The sequence below is a fragment of the Natrix helvetica genome (genome assembly GCF_964273705.1).
Source record: "Natrix helvetica genome assembly, chromosome: 3".
Classification (NCBI taxonomy): Eukaryota; Metazoa; Chordata; class Lepidosauria; order Squamata; family Natricidae; genus Natrix; species Natrix helvetica.
In genome coordinates, this window is record NC_138549.1 from 105035071 (window position 1) to 105062102 (window position 27032).

Consider the following 27032-nt stretch of genomic DNA (forward strand, 5'->3'; position numbering starts at 1 on the left):
ATGGCTCACAGCGGAGAAAAGCATGGAAGATTTTTTTTTCTACCACATCTTCTATGTTGGCATGAGAGTTCCTGTACATTGGGAAGAATGCATGATGGCTGCATTAAAGCCGATCAGGGATGTCCAATTGTCCATCATGAACATCTGTCATGGGAAAAAGTTGGCAGTAGAACTCAACATTTGCAACATATATGGTAATGTTAAGAAAGAGTGGTGATGATAACATTTTTATATAATTGTTTTAAAACTTATCTCTATCAGAAATCTCTCCAAGTACAAGTCTGAAATCTATTATGAAAAAGAAAGAAGCTGGGTTCCACGAAGGAAGCAATGGCACCAAAAAGAACCTTCAGTTTGTTGGGGTAAATGGTGGGTAAGCATCAGTGGAAGGGACAAGATTGCCTTTTCATTTTATAATGCTTCATTACATGTGTATTCAAAATTATACGGACATGTCTGATTAAATGTAACTTTGTTTATTCCTCTTCCATTCTACTGTGGATTAGATCTCTGTCAAAAATTGCCAAGAAGCAATAAAGAGAATGTAATTAATAGGACTCATATATTCCTGCTTCAAGCATAATTGATTCCTTGCTTAGCAATCAAGGAGAAGCTCAAGCCACGTTTCAGAAAAGAAATGATACTTGTTCCAATAAATGAGCAATCGACTATGCAGTAAGCTTCAATACAGGTAGTCTTCAGGTTATGACAGCAATTGGGATCAGAATTGCCCTTGCTAAGGGATGGGGTTGTAAAATGCAGTGTCACGTGATCACATCACTAAGCAATGACAATTCCAGCAATCCTGATTGCCATAATTAAGCAAGGATTGCACGGGTTGGTAATAAGCATGGACCTCACATGATTGCGACTTCTGACTTCCTATTGGCTTCCCCAATGACTTTGCTTCTGGGATGTTGTCAAGGAATGTCAGAAATTGTACAGGGACTACAGGGACAATGTGACAGCCAGAACTCTTGAGGACTGCTCATAAGTCCCTCTTGTTCAGCACCATTGCGAGTTTGGATAGTTACCAAACTTGTATGCCACACTAATGTTATTACTTTATTGCATATATTATGCATTGCTTTCTTTATATTTTATTACGTATCTTATTCCATACTGTTATTGTTTTTAGTCTTCAGTTTAACCTTCTTCCTCTTTGGATTTCTAAAGAGGGGTCCAAATAATCTCATTATGACTGTTACCCCATTCTCTTTTACAAGCCACTTTTAAAAAACAGTTCTTGAATCTATTACTCAGAGAACTGAAAGTGTTGTACAGTTCACAGTTTGGGACCATTATTATTATAGGTTGCTTACTGTGAGGTCCTGCCAGTTTCTGGGAGGCTTAATAGTTCTTGACTCCCAGTGCATCAGGATCAGTCAACTGCACCTTTCCCCCATGTTAATCAAATTCTTTCTCACCAGCCATAAGTCACCCCTGCCCCTTGGTTCCAAATCTAAGTGTACAATTTATTCCATAGCAATATTTCCCCCTGGATATTTTTTTTTAAAAAAGGATAAAGCAAGCATGTGTGGGGCCAGTTATCTGTAAGAATAACCACATGGAAAATGGAAGTTTACTGCAGTTGGCAATTGACTCAGTCAGTAAATGTGCAGAGTCAGCGGCTACCGATGGTTGAAGGAGTTTATATGTGGCTACCTAGGGGCAAATGGCCATTTATTTCTGCATCAATGTACTCAGGATTACAGTAATGCCTTCCTTTTCCTTCCTAAGAAGCAAAACAATCACTGCTGGAAATAAGAAAGTTGGGCAAAAACAAACATCAAGAGCAAGAAAAAGTATCTGGAGGGTAGATCGAATCTCCTAAGTCAACAACTGATGTAGGCACATGCAACATTAATGAACACCTGGAGATCCTAGGCTGGATGTAGCACTCCAAACTCCTTTTTAAAACCTTTTAGGTCCCTCTTTATTTGCCTTACTAAAATTGCAGTTTCTAATCAGTGAAGTCTGGTTTCCCTCAAATATTAATGCAGTCTTGTCCCCATCCCAAAGATTGCTCACTCCTGTTTGTGTGCCACTTCTTTTGCCATGAGTTCCTGCCTCTAGCAGATTATTCCTAGACATCATTTCAGCAGGAGGAACAGAGCCATTTGTGCACTAGAGGATAGCCTGGTTTTTTGAACTGGGTCTTGCTCTTCCTCCACGTCTATGACAATTCACCACGGCCAACTCACCATGGCCATCTCACCACAACCAACTTGCCGAGGGACAAGTCGCCGTGGGACAGTTCCACGTGGGATAACTCAGTGTAGTAAATGTTATCCACCACTGTTTCTTCGACATTATTTCCATTTTAGTCAATAGAAATAATATTGAAGAAACAGTGGTGGATAATATTTATTGCATTCAGTTATCCCGTGTAGAATTGTCTTTAGTGGCAAGTTGTCCCATGGCCAGTTGCCCGTGGTTAGTTGGTTGTGGCGAGTCATACTATTACCCCCAGCTGCTGCTGCTGCTGCTGCTACTGCTACTGCTGCTGCTGCTGCTACTACTACTACTACTACTACTATTACTACTACTACTACTACTCTATCATAATGACTAAGCAGAAATGAGAAACAGTTATTGTACCTCAACATACTGAAAAAGCAATCTTTAAATGGATGTTTTGGGCTGTTTACTAAATACTAATCAAATTCTTCCTGAATCTGGATACCATTGTTGATACAAATCTCTTCCTTGTGATTTTACTAGAGTAGGAGGAGGTAGGGTTTGAGCAACCCAGGAAGGCGTGCCAAGGCATTGAATACTAAGGCATGGTTTATTGTGAACCACAATAGCATTTCTTTAGATTTTGGGGGAAAGTCTTTGCCGAATAATCTCAATCTGATTCCATCTAATATCACCCATTAAATAATTAACACTAGTTCTTCATTAATAAGTGGGCTCATATATGGAAATCACAAGTATCATTTTTGTCATATTTGTGGAAATATTTCAAATTATTTTAGTAGAATTAGGTGTCTACAAACATAGGGATGACTCAGTTAGCTACAGAATTATTGCTTAAATTCACGCTCAGGTAAATCTGTTACCTAAATCAGATGAGCCCAGTCATCAGATGTGGACTGACGAGAATGAATTTTTTAAATCATTGCTCATAACATTGATTACTTCTGCACCTAAATTGATATTTTAGGTGCCATAGAGCAACAGATTAGTTATGGCATTGGGAGAAATTTAATTTTTGTCTCATTGCTCTCATTTTTAAATGTACTTCCATTTCTAGCTTCAGCCAGGGGTGGGATTCTATTGGTTTGGACCAGTTCGGGCAATTCGGTAGCTCTGACTATCAGCTGGGAGCGATCTGGTTTGCTGTGACTTTCAGCTTGGCCTGCCTGCCCGCCCGCCCCTGCACTGTACTCACCTGTATTCCCTCTTTTGAAGCCCAGCTGATAGGAGCGGCAGAGTGGATTACCGTGCCTCAACTGTTTTCCTGTCAACTGCGCATGCATATGAGGCACGCTCAGGGTGCTCACTGAACCGGTTGTTAAACTGGTAGGATCCCAACTCTGGCTTCAGCCATATTGACCTTTCTAGTTATAACATCATCAAACATGTGCAGAAAGAAAGATCAAGCAAACCAGTAGTACCCAGTTGGACTGGTTCAGCCAAATTGGCAGTGGTTTGGCCACCTAGGTTGCTGGAACCAGCAGCGACCTAGGCCTGCCACACCTCCAAAACGGCTCCCCAGGGAGGGCCATAGGCTCTGCCATCTTGATTTTTCAGTTCTACACATGCGCAGAAAAATTTTAATTGCACTGCACATGCGCACACAAGCGAACTGGCAGTAGTGCCTGCTGGAACCCATCCCAAACCAAACATTTACCATTTTTTTGGAGTATAAGACGCACCAAGGTTTTGAAGAGGCAAATTTTTTAAAAAGTAGGTAGGTAGATAGAGGGATAGAGAGGGAGAAAAAGAGAGAGAAATACAATAGGTAGGTAGGTGGGAGAGAGAGAGAGTAGGTAGGTAGGTAGGTAGATAAAGGGATAGAAAGAAATAGAGAAATACATTAGGGAGGAAGGGAGAGAGAGAAAGAGTGTAGGTAGATAGAGGGATAGAGAAAGAAATAGAGAGAGAGGGAGAGAAATACAGTAGATAGGTAGGGAGAGAGAGAAATAGAGAAATACAGTAGGTAGGTAGGAAGAGAGAGAAAGAGTGTAGGTAGGTCGGTAGAGGGATAGAGAAAGAAATAGAGAGAGAGGGAGAGAAATACAGTAGATAGGTAGGGAGAGAGAGAAATAGAGAAATACAGTAGGTAGGTAGGGAGAGAGAGAAAGTGTAGGTAGGTAGGTAGAGGGATAGAGAGAGAAATAGAGTGGGAGAGAAATATAGTAGGTAGGTAGGGAGAGAGAGAGAATAGGTAGATAGGTAGATGTTTCCAGGTGTATTTATTCATGTGCTGGAGAAGGAAATCACTGACAATCTGCAGCACCTAAGACTTTGTTTATGCTGGCACAGCACTTGATCAATGTAATTCTCATCAATCACTTAAAGAGCTTTCCAAAAGGGGGGGAGGAGTTTTTGCACTCTGTAAACCTCCCCAAAACAGCCCATTTTTTGTGAAAACGGGCCTGTTTTTTTAAAAAAGACATGAATAGCCTTTTGCAGAGTGTTCCTGGGGGGGGGGGGGTGAGGGGCCCAGAAATGAGCACAAAATGGCCTGTTTTTTGGAAAAACGGGCCCATTTTTCATTTAAAAAATGCATGCATAGCCTTATGGAGGCTTATAGAGTGCTGCTGGGGCTGGGGGAGGGCACAAAACAGCAGTTTTTTGCTCATTTCTTCCCTCCCCAGCCCCCAGGAGCTCTCTGAAAGCCTCCATAAGGGTATGCACGGCCATTTTGGTGAAGGGGCGGGGCTTCAGGAGGCAAAAAATGCTGTAGTCGGTGTATAAGACACACCCAGATTTTCAGCCTCTTTTCTGAGGAAAAAAGGGGCGTCTTATACTCTGAAAAATATGGTATTTCTTCATGAAGCAGTAAATAAAAACTAATTCCATGGTTTACCTTAAGGTTCTCTTCACAATAAAGCCCTTTAATGCAACTCTTTACAATTTAAAACAAGTATCGTCAAGACAATTCTGCTAATGACAATTAATGTACAAATTCAGAACCATTTCCCTTACATTTAGTTTGACTGCGTTTTGCAAACTTTCAGAAACAGCCCATTGTATCAAACAACTTTTAAAAAAGTAACTTACTGATGTGGGAACTGAAGAACATAAACATAATAAAAAGAGCATAGTCCTGCAAGGGCTAATGGCTTTAAAGTGCTCTGACACAGAGATGGTTTTGCTTTAACAAAATGCACAAATGGCTACCAGTGGCTGCTTGTCTAGATCTCTATCTGCTAGATGCAACATGCCTTGAATGCCAGCTACTACAGAGCAACTGGGAAACCTCACCTTCCCTTCCCTGTTTGGAGTTATCTGAATGTATCTGGTTGACCTTTGTGTGGCCTAGAATACTCATTTTCCCCCCAAAGCAAAATTATGTGTTATTCAAATACATGCGCCAAATGCCTCTTCTATTTACTGTTCCATCCAGCGGTAAAAATGAATGTCAGGAATGCATAGATTAACAGGATAAAGTTTTACTCAATGTAAAATAGCAGCTTTGGTATCAGTAATAAATAACAACGAGACCAGTGTCTGTCATGTGTATTTCCAGGTAAAACAGACACTTTGTTTTTCAGACTTTGGCATTAGCAGGCGATTGTGTTTCTGGGAATTAATTTATTTTGTCAATAATCATGGTAGTTACACTTTTATGCTCATTTCCTTAATGGAAATTAATGGAATTAACTGCTATTCAGCTTAGGCTAAGCAAACAATTGATTGGTTAAGTCATAATATTATTTTTCGTTGTTGCTTAATATGTGGCACGAAGTCAGCCACTGAAGTTTTTAAACTTAGTGTTTTTTGTGAATCTTGGCAATTGTTACTTATTCAACAACTGTGATTAAATAAACTATGCAGTGTGCAAACTTGGGCACCTAATACTTTTGCATGAGTAGCTTAGCAAACTATTCAGAACAAGCTCTAGCTAAAACATCACTATAATTCTTTCAAGAGGATTAATCTATCTATCTATCTATCTATCTATCTATCTATCTATCTATCTATCTATCTATCTATCTATCTATCTAGCTATCTAGCTATCTAGCTATCTATCTATCTATCTATCTATCTATCTATCATCATCTATCTATCCATCTATCTACTATCTATCTATCTATCTATCTATCTATCTATCTATCTATCTATCTATCTATCCTCCTCCCTCTCTCCCTCTCTCTCTATCCCCCCCCTACCCATTTCTCCTTAAGTATCTCTGAGTGATTTACAATAAAAATATATTTTTCAAGTCAGTTCCAAGTTGTCCTAATTTCATATATATATATTATTACTATAAGCAATACAAAAATTGACCAAAAATAAGTCAAAGAACATACATATCAACTTCTTTGCTTGTCAAAAGAGGAAATTAAGTAATGCCTGGTGTCCATATTCAGTTATGAAACCACGTCCAGTGAAGATTCTAGCTGTGAAGAAAACTCCTCTGAAGGTGATTCAGATAATGAGGTGGACAGAAAACGTGGGAATGAAGAGCAAAGCTGGGGGGAAGATGTCAAAGAAGATGAACAATCAACATCTGCAACTCCTCCAAGTGCAAAGAAGGACCGTGGTTCGGGAAAACTAGAGGAAGCCACACAATCAACAATGCAAGATAAAGTTGAGCGGTAATTACAGCTTTGTATATAACTACAAGTAACCAATCCATAACAATTTGTGTTTCATAGCATGATCTGCAGGTGAAATATATAGTGAAAAATAATAATATCCATGTTATATAAAGAAAAGTTATAACACCAGTGATATTTATTGATGCAGGTAGTCCTTGACTTATCAACATTCATTTAGTGACTGTTCAAAGTTGCAACTGCACTGAAAAAAGTAACTTATAAGTGTTTTTCACACTTACAACTGTTGCAGCATCTCTATGGCCACATGATCAAAATTTGGACACTTGGCAACTGGTTCACATTTATGATGGTTGCAGTGTTACGGGGTCCTGTGACCCCTTTTTGCAACCTTCTGAGAAGCAAAGCCAATGGGGGAGCCAGGCTCACTTAATAACTGTGCTACTAATTTAACAACTGCAGTGATTCACTTAACAGCTTAGGCAAGAAACGTCATAAAATGTGGCACAACTCGCCTACCAACTGTGCAACAGAAGTTTAGGGTTTAGTTGTGGTTGTAAGTGGAGGACTACCTCTATTCTTTGAGCAGATCTTGGGTTTCATGTAGAATGTATATTTAAATCCATATATTTAATTACAAAGCTAGCAATAAATTTATAAGCATCAGTTTAAATTAGCGGAATTAACTTTGGAATAGGATGCTGGGGGAAAAAAAAGCCAGATGTGAGAATTTAATATTTAGCCTGCTGGCTACCTTTCCTCCATCAAAGCCTTGAGCCATTCTATAGACAATGCCATCGTCATGTATGTGGTAACTTACCAACAGTTGTATAATTCTTGTGAAATAACTTTCTGCCAAGGAAATCCCCGATGAACTGGAATCCTGCTCCTAACTAAGCAGGGTATTGTGTGCATGAGAATGATGAATATAATCTCAGAGAAATCATGCAGTTGAAACTAGCATGCCTCACTCTATTGGATTGTGGCTAGTGTTGTTAATATACTTATTAACATGTATAATTAAGAGCCATGATGGGCAAGTGGTTAGAATGGGGTACTGCAGGCTACTTCTGCTGACTGCCGGTTGTTTGCAATTTGGCAGTTCGAATCTCAACAGGCTCAAGGTTGGCTCAGCCTTCCATCCTTCCGAGGTGGGTAAAATGAGGACCCAGATTGGTGGGGCCAATATGCTGACTCTGTAAACCACTTAGAGAGGGCTGTAATAAAACAATGCGAAACAGTATATAAATCTAAGTGCTATTGGTATAGCTGTTGTAGGGATATGTTTAAATTCTTGCTGTAGCCCTAATTGCTATTTTGACTTTCTGCTTTGAACTTTTCCAAAAAGTTCAGAGATAAGTACAAAGAAGGGCATTAATACTAAAAGTAGCACTGGTAGTAAAGGAATAAAAAGGAAAGTCATTAGGGCTTGAGAAATTCATAATAAGATCCCTTGCCCATTTCCATATCTATATTTTTTTTCCCAATTCCCAATCACCATTCCTTAAGTATGTCTTAGATAAACACAAACAATTATGTTTTTCATTTTCAGATTTAGACCCTCGGGAGATTTTCTCAAAGGATGCCAGATCTTAAGCAAAAACTTGTCAGAAATAAGGACCACAAAGGACAAATTCCTGGTACTCCTGTTTTTTTCTTTCCATTTGCATTTTAATCATGTGTTTCTTTTACCTTTCTTTAAAACCTTATAATTTACCTTTATAATTTAATTTTGAAATTCCTCTTCTCAAAAACCAAACTGAATTTTGGGGTAGAATTTAATGACTAGGTGAAGTGTAAGTGCAAATAACACATTCATAAATATATGTCATCCAGCAATAAAACAATGTTAAAAAAAAGAAGACAATGCATTGCAGATCTCACATTAGAACACACTGACCCCACAGAAATAGCTTTAACCTTCTTTAGCTACAAAGAAAGTGAGGCTTCTGGAGACAAGGATTCAAAAAAGGAGATCAATGTCTTTTGTTTTTATTGGACAATGTGTTGCTGAAATCCACATTTGGAGAACAATTTCTTATGTGTACAATGTGTGCTTGGTATCTTTCAAATAAAGTTAAGCTGCATGCCACAGAAGTCTTAGTTAGCACAAGCCCTGGCTAAGCCAACTGATATATATTGTTCAAGGCAAGGTTAAAATACAAAATTCAAAACTTACTCAGAAGAAAATCTAAAAGAACAAAAAGAGAAAAAAATACAAAACCCCAAACAATCAAAACATTGTTTTTAAAAATGCATCAAAGAAAAAAAAAGACATACACATATCCCCTCTAGTTGGGTACTGATTAATATTATTTCAACATTAGTTCCCACCCGTTGCAGAACAGGCCCTTCCAAAAATTGTATACTACTAAATCTATTTGCAAATAGTTGATCTGTCGTTATGTTAGTGACAAAGCAGTTAACAAGAAGAACAAAAATAGTAAGACAAAACAAAATTAACGTTGAAAAACTCTGTTGAGATTAACAGAATAACAGAGTTGGAAGGGATCTTGGAGGTCTTCTAGTCAAACAGTTTTCAGGAAATCTGCTGTTGCACTGCTCAGGAAACCCTATACAATACCATTTCAGACAAATGGTTATCCAATGTCTTCTTTAAAACTTCCAGTGTTTGAGCATTCACAACTTCTGGAGGCAAGTTGTTCCGCTAATTAATTGTTCTAACTGTCAGGAAATTTCTCCTTAGTTCTAGGTTGCTTCTCTCCTTGATTAGGATCTATCCATTGCTTCTTGTCTTGTCTTCAGGTGATTTGGAGAATAGATTGACTCCCTCTTCCTTGTGGAAGCCCCTAAAATATTGGAAGACTGCTATCATGTCTCTCTCTCTCACACACGCATCCTTCTTTTCCTTAAACTAGACATACACAATTCCAGCAACTTTACTTTATATATTTTAGCCTCCAGTCCTCTAATCATCTTTGTTGCTCTTCTCTGCACTCTTTCTAAAGTCTCAACATCTTTTTTACATAGTCATGACCAAAACTGGATGCAGTACTCCAAGTGTGGTCTTACTAAGGCATTATAAATGCCTGTTGACAAACTGTCATTGTAATCAATGTGTAGAAAGTTTACCGGTATCTATCCCAAATTCTATCTTGTCTATCCCAAATCATCCCAAAAATTATAAATAATTCATCCTGGGTCAAATATCCATGTTTGTTTCTTAATAGCATCACTTGTCAATTGTTGCTTAATTAAATATAATCAATTCTGTCTGCAGAATAAATCTATCTTCTGATCAAGGTGCAAACAGAAGCAATTGGCAATTAACTGTAATAACTGTAATGTTTAATCTATATACATAAAACCTGCCTAGAATCTGAATGGATTGAGCCAAAGTATGCTTGTCAGAAACAGATAGCATTTTTTGTGAAGTGAAATCTGTGTCTTAGAAAATAGTGAAAACATGTTCTGGTTATCTGCCACATCAGGAAGGAAGTGTAGTAAGGCCAACAAGTTTCAGTATAACTGGTTTTTAAATTATAAGTAAATTATTTATTAATCAGCTTTATATCCTACCCTTATTTAATACAATTCAAAATCACCTGAGAGAGATAGAGATAGATAGATAGATAGATAGATAGATAGATAGATAGATAGATAGACAGACAGACAGACAGACAGACAGACAGACAGACAGACAGACATTGGGGGGGGGGTGATTGGCTTAAAGTCATCCAATTCAATTTCATGTCTAAGGGATAACTAGAAGTCCTGGTCTCCCTTGTTTCTGTTCCAGCATTATTTAAAATACTGAAGAAAGAGGTGTCATAAATTAATCATTAATTCAAGCAATGTAGCTGAACAGAATTACACTATAAACTTTAAGGGTTCTTATTCTTCTTCATCGAATAATCTTAGGGACTACATTGGAGAACAAAACAACAGAAAGAGTGTAAAACTACCCATTGAGGAGAATTAGGTGGATGTCAAATAAACAGTGAGTGTAAAGAACTTTCCAGGAAAAAAAAAGAAGGAGAAAGCCAATTATTTAATTGCCACAATAGAGCAGGAACCCCCTTTCATACATTAGCTAGACATACATGGCTTATTTATTTATTTATTAAATTTATATGCTTCCCATCTCACTGTTGGAGAGACCTGGGTATCATATAAAAACAGTTAAAATCAATGAACCTGAAAAAAAGAAATAAGTTTCTTAAATATGTACTCTGATATATGATAAAGCTGAAGGGACAACTCTTGAATATATTCCCCTCAGAATTTAACGAAAGGAACATTCCAGTAGAAAGTTGCAAGTAATCCAGTTATTTCAGATACAAAAGTATCCATAGCTTTTAAATAAAGCAGTAGATTTTCCCTAATAAATAAAAATCCATTTATTTCCGAGGCCAAAGTGAGATTTTTGTGGTTTGGGTTGGGAGTAAAAAAAAAACATAGTTGTATAGTTTACCTACACCGTTAATCTAACTCAAATCCTGATATTTTTAGAGGCATGTGTTGAGCACCGTCTGTCAGGAGTGGTTCCGGATCTCGAGCAGGAAATCGTCCTCCCCTGGAATTGTTGCATCTTACCTTCAGGAGATTCAGGCAGTTCATCCCCACCTACAGAGTGTCATTGTCAATTTAGCCGATGGAAATGGCAACACAGCCCTTCATTACAGTGTTTCACATTCTAACTTTTGGATTGTGAAGCTTCTCTTAGAAACAGGTAAGAATCCCTAATTTAAACTTTGTTTCCACTTGCTGGGCTTTGAAAAGTCCCACTGAATTTTCTATGGAGGTTCTCAGTTATCCAGGTCATGGTGGTCCCAAAGGTGCTTTTTTTTTCCCCTTCCAAGAGGCAACTGGACAACTGGACTTTCTGGTTTTTCTTTGAAGACGTTTTGCTTTTCATCCAAGAAGCTTCCTCAGCTCTGACTGAACCTTCCATTCCACATCATCCAGTCAGAGCTGAAGAAGCTTCTTGGATGATAAATGAAACCTCTTCAAAGAAAAAAGCCAGAAAGTCCAGTTGCCTCTTGAAAAAGCATCTTTGAGTTCCATTGAATTGGCCTTTTACATTCCATTTTAAATTGCCAAATTTGGTGTACAAACTGTAATGGTAAGAAATTACCATACGTGAAAAATGTCAAAATGTGAATTGTCTCGACTTCTCCCCTGCCTTTCATACTTATTTCTCAGTGTCAGGCCTTTGTAGATTCCATCATGATTTTGTAACACATTTTTCGATCGGCATTTTGGTGGTTGTTTTACTAAGTTTGTTTTTCTACCTTGTACACCATACATGGAAGAAATCAAAGACTGTTTATCTATTTCTGTTGTCTCTCATTCCCGTCTCATTTATTACCACACTCCGTCCATAGGCTTTAGGTGTTAAGTCTTTAAAATGAGGGGTTTTAAAAAACTTTCTTTAGTAGTAATAGAGAAGGAAAAGGGAAAAGAAAAAAAATCCAAAGAAAGTTATAATGCAAATATAAACATTCACCAAAATGCGTAAAAACTGCATTAAAAAGTTTAAAAATCAAAAGAAAAAAACAAAGTATAGTCTAATATACTGTATTGTTATAACACTTAAGAGTTACAATTCCATATATACTTATGTAATGTAAATATTGTTCAAGTGTGTACATTTCTAATACACATATAAGAATCATTATTTTTTAGGTTTTAGCTTTAGGTTTTAACTTCAGGTTTTAACTTTAGGCTTTCTTGATTTACAGTATGCTATACCTAGAATTTTTTTTGTGAACCAAACATCCTAACAAAACAAATAAATAATGATGTGGATCTTCCCTTGTTGTATTCCTAAGATTCAGTAATTTGTTTGGAAGTTGTTACATACTTTAGGTGTCAACCTCATTCACTATTTATCTGTTAGCAGCTAAAAGTGAATGAAACTTTAAATATTTCATGGCATTCGGCACATTGAGTATAGGAGTGCATGCAACAAAAGTACATAGTCTATGTCAAGAATTGACCTAATACTTCATAATTAGGAATTGTTGCTTGGAAGCTTTTTAAGATTGTAAGAGAAATCTATAATTCAGCAAGAATAATTTCATACCAGGGAGCGAACGTTAGATCAAATAAGAAAAGAGCCTTGTGAATTTCTCATACAATAAACAGGAATGCATTTTCTACCGAGAAGAAAGAGGCTTTGTTGCTATTGAGTTGGCATGCCAATCTATAAAATGTTAGAAAAGTGGCATATTATCATAAGTGTCTATAAATCAATTGTTGCGCTAAAACTTCATAACAACTCCAGAAGATTCAAACAAGGCTGTTTTGTTCTCTCAGTAGATTGCCCGCGGCCAATTATGTTCAGAGCTACACACCGACTTTAAATACTAAATTGTTTCAAGTCTTTATGAAAAAAGAGGAAGAATGAACTGAAATTCTAATAATGATGCAAAGGACACCCTATATTTCTCTTCTCTGACTGACAGCAAGCAAATGGTTTTTATCAACTTTGCTGCTTGGAATAATTTCTTACAAAAGCACGCATTCTGCTCCTGAACTACTTTTTTCTACTTCTTTACTCACTATAGTTTGTCCTTTTGCTTTTTTCCTCTGCCTCTTTCTTTGAGGAATTCTACCCCAAAAACTATGGTTATTTGGAAGTATGGCAGGAAATAAAAGGATGGTTGGATAGATTGCATGGATAATGATTAGGGTACATTATATTTGATAGGAGTACAGGAAATATGTGGAAAATGTATACATTCAATTAGTTACGATGGATAAGATCTAGTCTAACAAAGTCCTAAATAATTTTGGTGGGTTGGTACTATTTGACTAAATCTGGTTCTAATCCAATATATATTCTCCTAAGTAAGGTTACTCTTTTCCTATTCCTTCCTAGTTTTTTTTAACTAGTGTATTGCAACATATTTTGAATGAAATTAAATTCTGTTTACTATCTCAGCACATTTTCTTGGCTGATATTCAAGTTGGCATTAATTGTCTAGACAATTTTGCATACTACTGACCTCTGCTGACCAGAGATAAAAATGTCACTATTATTTAGGGGCCCATTTATATTTGCAAAAGGTAACATATCAAGATATTGTTATAAAATAATCAACCAAAAAAATCTGCAAATACTTTACAAATGCAAATACTTTACAAATAATCCCTACCAGTAAACATGAATTGCCTTCTTTGGATGAGACTAGATGAATCAAGAATTCTTCATTAATTCTTCATTCATTTAAGATGACTTTTTATGCTTCTGTCTTTGTTTGGTGGTAGATTCTAAATAAAGCCAAAGAAGTAAAGTTGGTGGAGGGATGGAATTAATAGCTCTTGTAGTTTCCTCAACAAACTTTTGAGAAATTCCCATTATGATTTCCTCATGGCTTGAAAAGACATGTGAATATTGTCCCAAAAGTGCTTTTTCAAGAAGCAACTGGACTTTCTTTGTTTTTCCTTGAAGACATTTTGCTTCTCAACCAAGAAACTTCTTCAGTTCTTGAAAAGCCAGTTGTCTCTTTAAAAAGTACCTGTGGGATAACCATGACCTGGTTGATTGATATTCTCCATAAACACGTGAATATTCTTGATAAAACCTGCCTTGTGAATTAACTATCCTAAAACAGAATCAACAGAAAGGGCTTTATTGATTAGTGCAATTATCTATACATCTTCCTGGTTTGATAAAATAGAATTATGGTAAATATGGTGAAGAATGCATTCTAAATTAAGGTCAGAGAGGACTACAGCCATGCAACTCAGCATAACTAACGGTCCTGCTGCCAATGCTGGCCAAGACTGAGAGGAGTTGTCATTCTCTCTTTCATTCAGTGCAATAGAAGTGAGGAACATAATCTATTAGCTTTGGTCTATGTAGATGTAAATGCTGAAGACAAAAACTATTCTCCTTACATACGAGGGGTGGGTTCTGGCTTCTGCCACTGCCGTTTTGCTCAGGGATGCGTGCTTTGCGCATGCACTTGATGCATGCTTTGCACATGCACTTGATGCACGCTTTGCGCATGCGCTTGATGCACGCTTTGCGCATGTGCTTGATGCACGCTTTGCGCATGTGCTTGATGCACGCTTTGCACACATGCACGTTAGTAAAAAATGCAAAAAACAAGATGGCGCCACCTATGGCGCCGCTGATAGAACCAGTTCAGGGGCGTGGAAGGCCGAGTTACCATCTATTTGGCCGAACTGGTCCGAACCGGTAGGAACCCACCTGTTACATACATGATGCTGAAATACGTTATTAGGCAGAACTGAAACTGCCTCTTTACCCTGGAAGGGAAGGAGACAGAGATCAAAAAAAATATTTTCTGGTCTTTTCTGTTGTGTGAGGGGCATCAACATATGGGTACAATAATGGACATTGTTTTTGTTAGAAGGTGCTAGGACATGGAGTCTCCTTCGAAGATCAGAATGTAGAGGTTCTGGGACTGCCCACAGCAAGGTCACCCCATATTGTAGTTATTAGATGTCCTAAATAGCTAATATTCTTGTATGTTAATACATTGTTTTTGTGTAAGTCTTGTGACCATTTTCAGATGGTATAACCTTGTGAGCTTTACGGTTCCACTGTAGCTACACATGCAATGAAAGATACTTTGTTGCATCTATCTCCGGTTGCTTTGGCTCCTAATTTAATTAAGCATTTTCCCCACAATGGGTGGGAGCTCCTTAGAAGAATGTAGACTTCCAATTTCTACTTGTGCTCTTCTTGCTTCTTTTGAGTCCTGTTGATTCTTGTTGGCGGAAACCTTGCTGGCAGTAACATCATGGAGCTTCTTGCAGATACAGTGGCCATTCAGCTGAGGTGAAACCTCTTCCTCTCTCTTCCTCTCTCTACTAACAGAGTTATTCAGTGAAAGAGCAGTGCATTTGAGGAGAAGTAGCTCATTTCCTCAGGCAAATTAGGTATGGGAGGATTAGATTTTGAGACTACAAATAAATCAGTTTTGGAAAGTCTTCTTCTCCAATGACTGATCTTTAAATCTTTGTTTTCTTCTTCAGGTGTTTGTGATGTGGATCATCAAAATAAAGCTGGGTATACAGCAGTAATGATCACTCCACTAGCATCAGCAGAGACCGAGGAAGAAATGGAAGTAGTCAAGAAGCTCTTGCAAGAAGGCAATGTCAATATAAGAGCTAGTCAGGTATATTGAACTTTTGGCTAACTCTCATTATTTATGTCTTATTAAATTGTGATACGATACTTCATAACGCATATATCAATCTAGGAGAAAGAGGTCCATAATAAAAAAAATTTAAATACAGTAGCTAAGGGAACTGAACAGGGTTACAGTATTTAGAAATGTTTTGGTGTTAAATGATGAAACTCACTAGGTCAGAAGAGCCTTCTCTGCTAGTGAAAAACAGCATTAAACTTTCATGAATAGATCTGGAGACAATTTCATAACAAGGAATCTAATCACTGAAGGGCCAGTACTAAAGAGTTCCTTCAATTGTGAAGATCAGGAATCAAGGAAGATTTAGATGGTTAAAGGAGAAAGGAAAGGCACTAAATTAGGTATTGTAAGAATACGTAATCCGAGCTGGATTGGATTTGGTCCATTTTACAAATTGCAGAACTTGCTAAATGCATCTTCTCTAGAGTTACTCATAAGTAATTAGAATGTAGGAGTTTAAGAAGTGGAGGAACTTGGAACTACCTCAAGGTTTACATTGGGTAAGTGCCATAATGCTGCAGAAAGGTTTTGTGGACATACTTTTACTCAATATGTGCTTTAAACCATGTAAACACACATTATACTTCCAGTCCTAGACATTAAACACACATTATACTTCCAGTCCTAGACATTAACAGATGGATTAACATCAACAAAAATAAAATTGACCACATAACAATAATAAAAAAAAATCAGAAGATGGAGGTACAAACTAATGAGTAATACTAATACTAATACTAACTAAGTCAAAATAATAATAATAATAATGAGAGCTTTTATAAGTGCAGATTGTGAAACAGCCTACAAATATACAGTTATATCTTATACAAATATATAGATTATACCTATATATTTGTGATCTGAAATCTCTTTGAAAATTAAAGAGATTAGCTATGCCATTAAAATTGTATATTCTATATTGTAATACACACACACATATATACACACATTATATTATATTATATTATATTATATTATATTATTATATTATATTATATTATATTATATTACATTACATTACATTACATTACATTACATTATATTATATTACATTACATTACATTATTACATTATATTATTATATCATATTATTATATTATATTAGAAACTATATATATAAATATATAATAAATCTAACAAATATTATATATATTACACATATATTATATAATATATATTGTATATTGTACATATAAGATCAATATAAGGACCCATTGATACACGTAGGTTATGCAAAAGAGAACCTGGGCCTTAGAGAAGAGGTAGGCATTGTGAAAACAAAAATAGGAAAAAAAAGCAAACCAACAAAGATTTCAAAGAAGAAAAGATGCAAGTGGTTTCATAACAAGCTATCACACTCAGGAAAAAATGGAGAATGAATAGTTTTCTGTAGTAAGAATATATCAAAATTGAACATAAACTTTTAGCATTGAGTAAGAAAAGATCCAAAAATAAATCTAAATCAAGAATGTTAACAATAACAAGACAAAAGAAGAAGAAAATAAAAAGAAAAGACATTTTAAAGAAGAATTTTAAGAAAGGAATTACAGGAACATTTACTGCTAAAGTAGGATTTACACAAAGTAATCCAGAAAAAGCATCTAAAATGTGGTTGAAGGAAAACAGAAAAGCTGTACCAAAATAATTTTACACAGGATTGTAGAATGATAGATTTATAGACAGGGAATCTATTCAGGAACAATTTCACTTGAAATAGTTAAAAGTTATATATGATGATAGGCTGTAAATTATTGGTAAATAAGAACGAAGGATATGCAGGGTATAGATGAAATGCTAGCTAACAGAAGACGGGGCTGCTAAATTCACAAATGGCACAAATGCTGAGTATAGAGGAAGAGAATATAACCTGGAGTAACTGGGAGATTGGGGGGGGGGGAAATCAGTGTATCATTGCACACTTTCATGATGCAAGCAAACTTTAGATTAAAGTCTTATAAAAAAAGAATAAAGCTAGATATAGAAAGAAAAATGCCAAACAAATATGCAGAAGAACAGGTCATCAGATGCCCAGCATAAGATGAATAGTGGAGGGAAATAAAGGGAGAGAAGATCATAATGTAATGTATATAATGTATTTTGAAGGGCTGCCTGCAGATTGGTATTTACCAACGACGATAAATCAATATGGTATATTAAAATTGAATACAGGATGTGTAACCCTCATTAATGGTATTTTCTAGGGTGGACAGACTGCTTTAATTTTGGGAGTCAGCCATGATAGAGAAGATATGGTGAAAGCATTGCTGTCATGCAATGCCGATATAAATCTTCAGGATGAGGATGGCCTATCACCATTAATGGTGGCTTCTCAACATGGTAATTTAGAGATGGTGAAACTTCTTTTATCTCATTCAGGCTGTGATCCTGCATTAGTGGACAAGGTGAGAAAAAATAGATGTTTCCCACATATTTTGGGCTATGTGTTCCTGTGAGTTCTTACAAAATTATTTGGGCTAGGGCTGTTCCTATAATGAGATCTATTTGAATAGGTGCCCAGTTGGATGAAAGCTGTTAGGCAGGCAAAAAAATATTTCATGCTTTTGATTTAATAAAAAGTGTGGTTATTTTAAAATATTTGGTGTGGAGGTCTTTTTGGCTTAAGATTATCCTAGTTTTAACAAGCAATCCAAACACAGAATTATTGGCAATCAGTTAATATTTGCAATTTTTTTTACAGAGAACAGAAATGCTATATTTTCACAATATTATAACGTGTGCTTTTTTAAAAGCTGTTTGTTTCTTTTTATGTCAGTTATAAAACTAAAAACAAATAAAAAAGACAGTGAAGTTTAAGCCATATTGAAAAATAAGCTTGCCAGATATTAACCCCAGCTAGTTTCAGTTTAGAGTTTAAAAACCACTAACATGATTTTTTTTTCTTTAGCATGCAGACATTCTTATAGAAATCTATATTGTTCAGATAAATCTGCTCTTGATTTGACTGTTAGATCCTTTACAAGGGAGTACATGCAACACAAAATTGCATTAAGGGGTACAGTTCTTACAAGTAATTATTGTACTCAGTCACAGATTGGCATGAGTTTGTGTAGATATAATACCCATAAACACCATAATTATATGTGCACCAGTAATTTAAATCACATGGTGTAACGGCAGCATGCTGGAGTAAAACAAGCATGCTGGCAAACAATTTTTATAAGTATCTGTAGATTAAAAATTCATGATATAACAAAATTGAGTATGTGGATGCGTGCTTTGTTTAAAAGTACAGATTGCAAACTAAATCCTTCATGGGTGGCTGCTTACTTGCCGAACAAAATAATACCCTTGTTCATTTCCCCTACAATTTGAACCAAATTTAAGAACCTTTGCAATGACAATATATCCATTATTATTTAAGATTTACCGACCTCCTATTTGAATTAGTTCATAGGAGGTTGGTAAAATTCCATTGGACCTAAAATAAAAGATGATGCATATAGAACACTCAGCAAATACAAAGAAAAATTTGAATATGATATTTTTAAATGTGAAAAATAATAAGGAATAATTATTCAAATAATTAAACATAGAAATAAATCAAAAGATTTATCTAACCTTTTATTATTAGACCATGCTGGCTTCCAAGTTCTCATACATTATGTTGAGAAACTCTTTGTTTTACTCACAATAAAAATTTGGTTTACCCAGCTATTGATGGAATGTCACTCTAGATCAGCGGTTCTCAACCTGTGGGTCACGACCCTTTTGGGGATTGAACGACCCTTTCACAGGGGTCGCCTAAGACCATTGGAAAACATATATTTTCGATGGTCTTAGGAACCAAGACATCTGTGTGCCAGTATTTGGAGCCAGGGGAGTGGTGGCGGGGTGCTGCCTTGTGAAAGGGAAGGGCTACCTGACAGGAGTGGCAGCGCAAGGACAGCTGGCACCCAGCTAATTGCGACACGAGAGGCACCAGCGGGCGGATTAGATGGGTGCGCTTGACGAGGGGAGGGGGGAGAATGGAGTGCCCGAGCGCAGGCAAGACAGCACCCTGAGAGGTGGCCAGGCCGGGCTTGATGTCCCAGTGATGAGGGGAGGGGAGGGGATGCCGGGAAGAAGGAGCCAAGAACCGAGGCGGAAAGGATGGCGACGATGTCCATTCAGTCCGCAGCCGCTGCCTCCTTGGAGACTCAGAAGTTCACACAGGTGCTCTGCAGCAGCTGGCTCCAGACATTCGGGTTTTCCCTTTTCCGTAAAAACTTCCATCCATTCACAAAGAGATGTGCCTTTGTTTCCTTCCCGCAATATCTATGAATGAATGAGTGGTTGGAAAACTTGGGAGTAAGAGGATTCCAGGAGTTTAAGGGCCGAGGGGAAAAAAGGTAGCCATCACAAAACATCTTCAGCAGCCGCTTTGAAAAAAAATAAAGCACTGCATCTTTTTAGTTTTAAGTTTTAAGCTTCCATGCTTAGAATAGAATAGAATGGAATGGAATAGGAAAATGCAATGGAATGGGAATGGGAATAGGAATGAAATAGGAAGAGAATGAAATAGAAATGTTTATTGGTGAAGTGTGATAAGACACACAAGGAATTTGTCTCCAGTGCACCAGCTCACAGTGTACATATAAACAGCAAGTAATAGGTCATAGGTCATAATAAACAACAATTGATAAATCATAAAGAACCAGTAGGACAATATGAAAAATAGGAGGGAGTATCCAACCTAGTACTGTATTTCTCTGTGACCCATTTTTTTACTTTCTTTCTTCTCTGTTTTATTTTGAACTGAAATGTTTCATGGACTTTTTGTAACAAGGTCAGAGGTTATATTATTATATTATATTATATTATATTATATTATATTATATTATATTATATTATATTATATTATATTATATTATTATATTTATTATATTATATTATATTATATTTATTATATTATATTATATTTATTATATTATATTATATTATATTTATCATAATATTATATCATATTATATCATATTATTATATTATATTTATTATATTATATTTATTATATTATATTATATTTATTATATTATTTTCATTAGCAAACATTTCACAATATATCATTACATATTGCTTTTGTGATTAATCACTATGCTTTAATTATGTTCAATTTGTAATAATGAAAAGACATCCTGCATATCAGATATTTACATTACGATTCATAACAGTAGCAAAATTACAGTTATGAAGTAGCAACGAAAATAATTTTATGGTTGGGGGTCACAACAACAGGAGGAACTGTATTAAAGGGTCGTGGCATTGGGAAGGTTGAGAACCACTGCTCTAGATTCTTTAAAATGTATTAATCACAATTTATTATATAACCCCCATAAAATTGATCCTCAGTTTTCTGGATGTGAGACCAATTTCTATTCCGGAAAATAACTCAGCTAGACTAAATACACCCCAGCTTATCTTTTGTTGATAGTTTGATTTACATTGGAAAAAGCTTTGTTTACTTTCCTGATGGAAGCTGAAGAAAAGTTTATAATTAGGTACAGATGAGTGTTATCGAGTTTGGACTCATTGTTAAAAGGTTTGGAAGCACAATATGCAAACCAGGTCTAAGGTAGGGCTATGATTTATAATGTGCCTGTAACTTCATAAGCACCGAGGCAGCTGGAAATCATCAGTATCCTTCTTCACAAATAGCTCATGTTTATTCTACATCCAGTCAGTGCTATTGAGATAAAGGAGCTGTTCCATTAATTAGTGGCCCACTCTACGAGCAGAGGACTGATTTTGTAAAGCGAGATATGGTTCTCTAAAATCAAAGGATTCATCTAACATTTTATTTTTTGGACCATACTGATTTCCATGTCCTCAAGCATTATGTTAAGGAATTTTGTTTTATTCAGAGTAAAAATTTGGTTTATTGTCTTAGCCAATGATGGGATGCCACTTTATGAATGAATATGTCTACAGGTAGTCCTTGGCTTACAACAGTTCATTTAATGACTGTTTGAAATGACAACAGCACTGAAAAAACTGACATGACCATTTCCCCCCGCTTTCACTAAACCGGGTGTGGGCATGATTAGCGCATGATGCATCTGGTTTGCAGGCTGGGAGTTTGACAGCCCTGCAACAAGCAAAGTCAATGGGAAAACTAGATTTACTTAGCAACCATGTTACTAAATTAGTAACTGCAGTGTTTGACTTAACAAATGTGGCAAGAAAAGTCATAAAATGGGGCAAAGGTCAACACATTTCTCACTTAGCAACATCAATTTGGGGCTCAATTGTGATCATAGGTTGAGGACTTCAGATGCCTAACTTAAAGTGTAAATTCATGCCTGGTACCCAAGGATCCAGAACAGATAAAGGGGATGATGCGAGAGAGAGAAAGAAATGATGCCAATAGAAGAGAATGGTTGTAGTTCAGAGTTGAATTGTGGGCTCCTTGATGATCTCTGAGCTTGATTGCTTTCTAGCAGATGTTTCATCACCAAACTAGGTAATATCATCAGTAAGCATCGATGAGGTTATCTAATTTGGTAATGAAGTGTCAGGAAAATAAGCAAGCACAGAGAACATCAGACTCCTCAGATAGTTGATAGATAGGTGACTGTTCTCACATAGTTCTCACTAATGGACTTCCTAATATATAGTAGAAACAAGAATGCTATTCTTTATACACATGGTTCATAACATAAATATGCAGCTTTAAATATGGATATGTCTGATATCTGGGAAAAGTAAAGAGTTTAGGAGAGCTGGCATAGTAACCTCCTTTTTTTTCTTCATCATGTAGGATGGCAATTCTGCTTTGTCCCTGGCTTTGAAATCCGCTCACATGGAAATTGCAGAGTTCCTACGGACCCACATGCATCATACGCAATCTCTGAATACATAAAAGGAAATGGAAAAAAAACTGTATCTGATTGAATGATAAATTCATAACAAAAGACTTATTGTATTAGCCAACTCTGTAACCACTTTATATGCCAATGATTTAGCTGATAACCACTGATTTATCTACTTATGAAAAAAAGGAATTATGCCAATTATTTGCATACATTCCTCATAAATGAATCACTCTCCTGAGCTGTTTTAGTCTTGACCTATGACCATTGCAACAAATGAGTATTAGATTATTGCCTTTGTATTATAACTATTCTTTTTTCCCCAAATTTTGCCTTCTTAAGGGGGAGATTTCAGCCTATTTTTTATTTTTTAAATACCTGTGAAAACCATTAAGAAGTTATTTGTTGACATACATCTTCAGTTGCCTAGAATGATGGCAACCCATTTATAAGGATAAAGTGCTTCCAAAAATTGAACACACCAAAGCTATTCAGTGAGATATTGGTAAAGACCATATATTTGGATAATCTAATCCGAGATCCATTTATATGAATTATCAAGGTACCATGATCTAGTAAAGCAGAGAAGCTAGTTATAGAACTAGCGGTGGCACAATGGTTAGAGTGCAGTACTGCAGGCTACTTCTGCTGACTGCCGACTGCCTGCAATTTGGCAGTTCGAATCTCACCAGGCTCAAGGTTGACTCAGCCTTCCATCCTTCTAAGGTCGGTAAAATGAGGATCCTGATTGTTGGGGGCAATACGCTGACTCTGTAAACCGCTTAGAGAGGGCAGTAAAAGCACTGTGAAACGAGCAGTATATAAGTTTAAGTGCTGTTGCTATTGCTATAGTCTCCCTGCAAAGTCACCCCTCTTGATTCTCTTATTGGATTTGGTTTGATGCTACCAGGGTTTACTTAATTCCAGAAACCAATTCATTGTTGTAGAAGGGAATTGGTTAAGTGCCAGATCTTGTTCTCGCTAGGCTACTTAAGGAAATAGTTTGGGTCTGATCCCAAGGCTGTCTAGAAAATCCTTATTAGTATAAATGGCATTGAAACTCTTAGGCCTGAGAATCACTAGATCAGGGGACCCCAAATCCTGGGACATGGCCCATTTGAAACGGAGTTGTGGAAGTGGCGAGTGAGAGCATGTGAGCATGAGACTCCATTTGTGTGAGTGGCACATGTGCGCTTACCTGCCGTTTGCGTGGATCCATCGCCTTTCCCACCTCCACCACTGCTACCACCACCACTGCTGGTCCAGAAAGCCAGAAGAGTTTGGGTCTGCTGACCTAGATGTCACGAGACACTATCGTTTAACAAGCTTCTGTAGTGCCCCCATTATGTACAAATGTAGAAAGTGGAGCTAGTTTCACAAGAAAGCTATTGTGAGAGCTCTGGATCTAGCAGTGAGAATTAGCCCTTCCTTTTCTTCCGTATTCCGTATTCTTACCTTTACAGAGGATAATGTGACATTCGATCTGTTCTTTGCCAGCCTTACCAGAAATCATTAGCTATTAGCATGCTAATTTTAGAATGCTATGCTATCATGCTATCCTTTTCTGCCCATACTAATAGCTAATGATTTCTGGTAAGGGTGGTAAAGAACTGATCAAATTTCACATTATCCACTGCACAGCTAGGCATAACCAGGCAGATAAATAAGAAGGCATGGAATTAAAATGTACACCCTCATAGCGAGTTCCTACAGAGCCAGAAAAATCAATGTACTAAATTAGCTGAGAATAGTGACTCTGCTTTTAAAATGAATGTCTAGTATTTTCCTCCTATGGCAGAAGATGTTTCCAATTTAGCTATAAGCACAGTAGTAAAGCAATACTTATAAAATAGATAGTGCATGATATTTTTTTAACCAGCTGTTTCAAAACAAAATTCAGTCAATTTGTAAGTTGTGCTATTTATTAGTATTGATTTTGGTAGGTACCAGTCATCAGTGCTTTCTTAGCAGGTAGTAAATATAGATTAAGATATCCTTTACATCTTAATTCAATCGACTTGATATATATGGCTGTAAGAACAAGTATTCAAAGCTCAGTATATCAGACAGGGCCTGGAAGAAAGTAGATTCAAATCTACTATTAAACTCGCAGGAGTGTCAAAATGGCGGTTCATGGACCGGATGCATCACGCACCGGCCATGTCCACCCCAGCTCCGTGAAGGGGGAAAAGCATCACAATATGTCATGTGACGGCAATGTAACGTCGCAAGTTTGACACCCGTGCCCTAGGGGATCAGCAGGTCAATGATTCCAAATCATTTAACCAAAATTAAAATAAATGCTTTTTCTAAATTAGAGAATTCATATTTAAAAAATAAATAGGAAGAAATAGGAGTGAAGTTGTGTACAAACTCTAGTTTTGACATTAAAAAAAACGCATGGGCTCATTTAAATCTAATTGAGCTTAGCTTGTAATAAAAATGTAAGTCCGTATGAATAGCAATAGCCTGCATATTTTTTATTGAAAAAAATACATGAATGTATCCAGTCCCAATGCACACATTATTTCTTAAATATTAAAAAGCACAAAAGACTTTGTTCTCTGTCCCTTTGGAATTATTATCTGCATAGCACTTTTATGTCATGTAATTTGTAGTTGATCAAAATACTCAAAATGAACTATATTTTTCTCTGGAAGTTTGAGGACAGCTTTGATACAAGAACTGCTTTTTCTTCTTGGGTTTCTTTTTTGGTAAGTGAAGCACAAAGAGCAAATTAATTTAAACTTCCTTGTAAGGATGATTATTGTTTGAGGTATTTTCATAATTGGGTTTTGCAGAGTCTGTCTCATTATGGCTTCATGTGAAAGGTGCTTTTGGGAAAACTTCTGTTCTTTAGTTTCCCTAAGCAAAACTCTTGGAAACCCCAAATTTGGGGAAATGAAATGCGATGTAATAATTTAACTCAGGGATGTCAAACTCATGGCCCATGGGTCGGATACGTCACACACTGGCCATGCCCACCCCCCGTTTCGCAATGGGGGGAAAAGTCATGGTACCTCACATGTTGACATTTTGACACCCCTGATTTAGCTGATTCCACTTACTGAGTATCCGTCCCACAGGGTAGCTAGAACGTACAGGTAGTCCTCGACTTACAACCATTTGTTTAGTGACTGTTGAAAGCTACAACAGCACTGAAAAAAACTGACTTATGACTGGTTTCATGCTTACGACCATTGTGGCATCTCCATGGTCACATTGGGATGCTTAGCAACCACCTCATATTTGTGACGGTTGTAGTGTTCCGGAATCAGGCAATTTACCCTTGGCGACCTTCTGACAAGCAAAGTCAATGGGGAAGCAAGATTCACTTTATAGCCATGTTACTAACTTAACAACTGCAGTGATTTACCTAATAACTGTGGCAAAAAGGGTCATAAAATGGGGCAACACTCCCTTAGGTTAACAAATTTTGGACTCAATCGTGGTGGTAAGTCAAGGACTACTCGAAACCACTGCAGTGCATAGGAGACAGACTTTCCTTGATCTTCCATAGTTCACGTAATAACTTTCAAACATACATTCATTCCACAGTCTTAAAACTATGCAGACAGCTCCTCAACCCCCCTCCTTGCCCCGTGGATCACTTAAAGTTCAGGGTGATGAAAAATAATATGCAGTATGTATACTCTTAATGATTCCGTCTCGGCTTTGGCCTGCAAGTGTAACATTTGAAATGGCTTAATTTGCTATGCATGTATGTCATATCATTTTTGCTTTTTTGGGGTGGGGGGGATAGGTTTGCTGTAATCTATTGTTTTCAGGCAAATAAATTGAACTGAAAGGCAACCATTTACTGGCAAATAAACTTTGAAAATCTGCTGCGTTTTAGAAACATGGTTGGGGGGGAAACACGGATGCTACTTCTCAAAGAAATAAATCACATGCTTTTCCAGGAACATGGAAGAACTCATGGTTGCAACACTGCAAGAAGCATCAGGATTTCTTTTTTAAAGGAAAACCTCATGAATATGGCTGTGCAACACCTTAGAAAGAATTTGGAAATGATAACATAATGTGCATGAGAATGTTTTTGTCTTTTGCTATTTAAAGCAGCGGCATCTTTTCCTAAGATAACCTCTGCCTGAGTTTCTTTCTATAAGGCAGTGCATTGTCTTCTCTCTTATTTCTTACTCATTTGAATCTTATAAACAGAGCCACATTTTATTTGTATTTGGGAACTGTGGTCTGTTATAATTGCAGTAGGGAGATCTACTTAAGGTCATGGTAGATAACCCTAAAGACTGATATTGATCAACCCAAAGTTCTTTGAATTTGAGCCAGGGGTGGGTTCCTGCCAGTTCTAACCTCTT

The 27032-nt window shown here is 36.8% G+C and overlaps 1 protein-coding gene across 7 annotated transcripts in view; it reads left to right on the plus strand.

The window, feature by feature from the left end:
* Window positions 1-26508, plus strand: part of KANK4 (KN motif and ankyrin repeat domains 4) — a 67421-nt gene extending 40913 nt beyond the window's left edge. For 5 of the 7 annotated variants that reach the window (XM_081948808.1, XM_081948811.1, XM_081948809.1 and 2 more), the window contains exons 4-10: window positions 262-373; window positions 6549-6776; window positions 8290-8377; window positions 11211-11430; window positions 15714-15856; window positions 18091-18291; window positions 22644-26508. In XM_081948808.1, coding sequence (XP_081804934.1) covers window positions 262-373; window positions 6549-6776; window positions 8290-8377; window positions 11211-11430; window positions 15714-15856; window positions 18091-18291; window positions 22644-22745 — 1094 coding nt within the window. In that variant the 3' untranslated portion in view covers window positions 22746-26508. The remainder of the gene's footprint in view (window positions 1-261; window positions 374-6548; window positions 6777-8289; window positions 8378-11210; window positions 11431-15713; window positions 15857-18090; window positions 18292-22643) is intronic. The other 2 variants (XM_081948812.1, XM_081948813.1) reach the window with 2 other exon arrangements.
* Window positions 26509-27032: the final 524 nt, after the last annotated feature.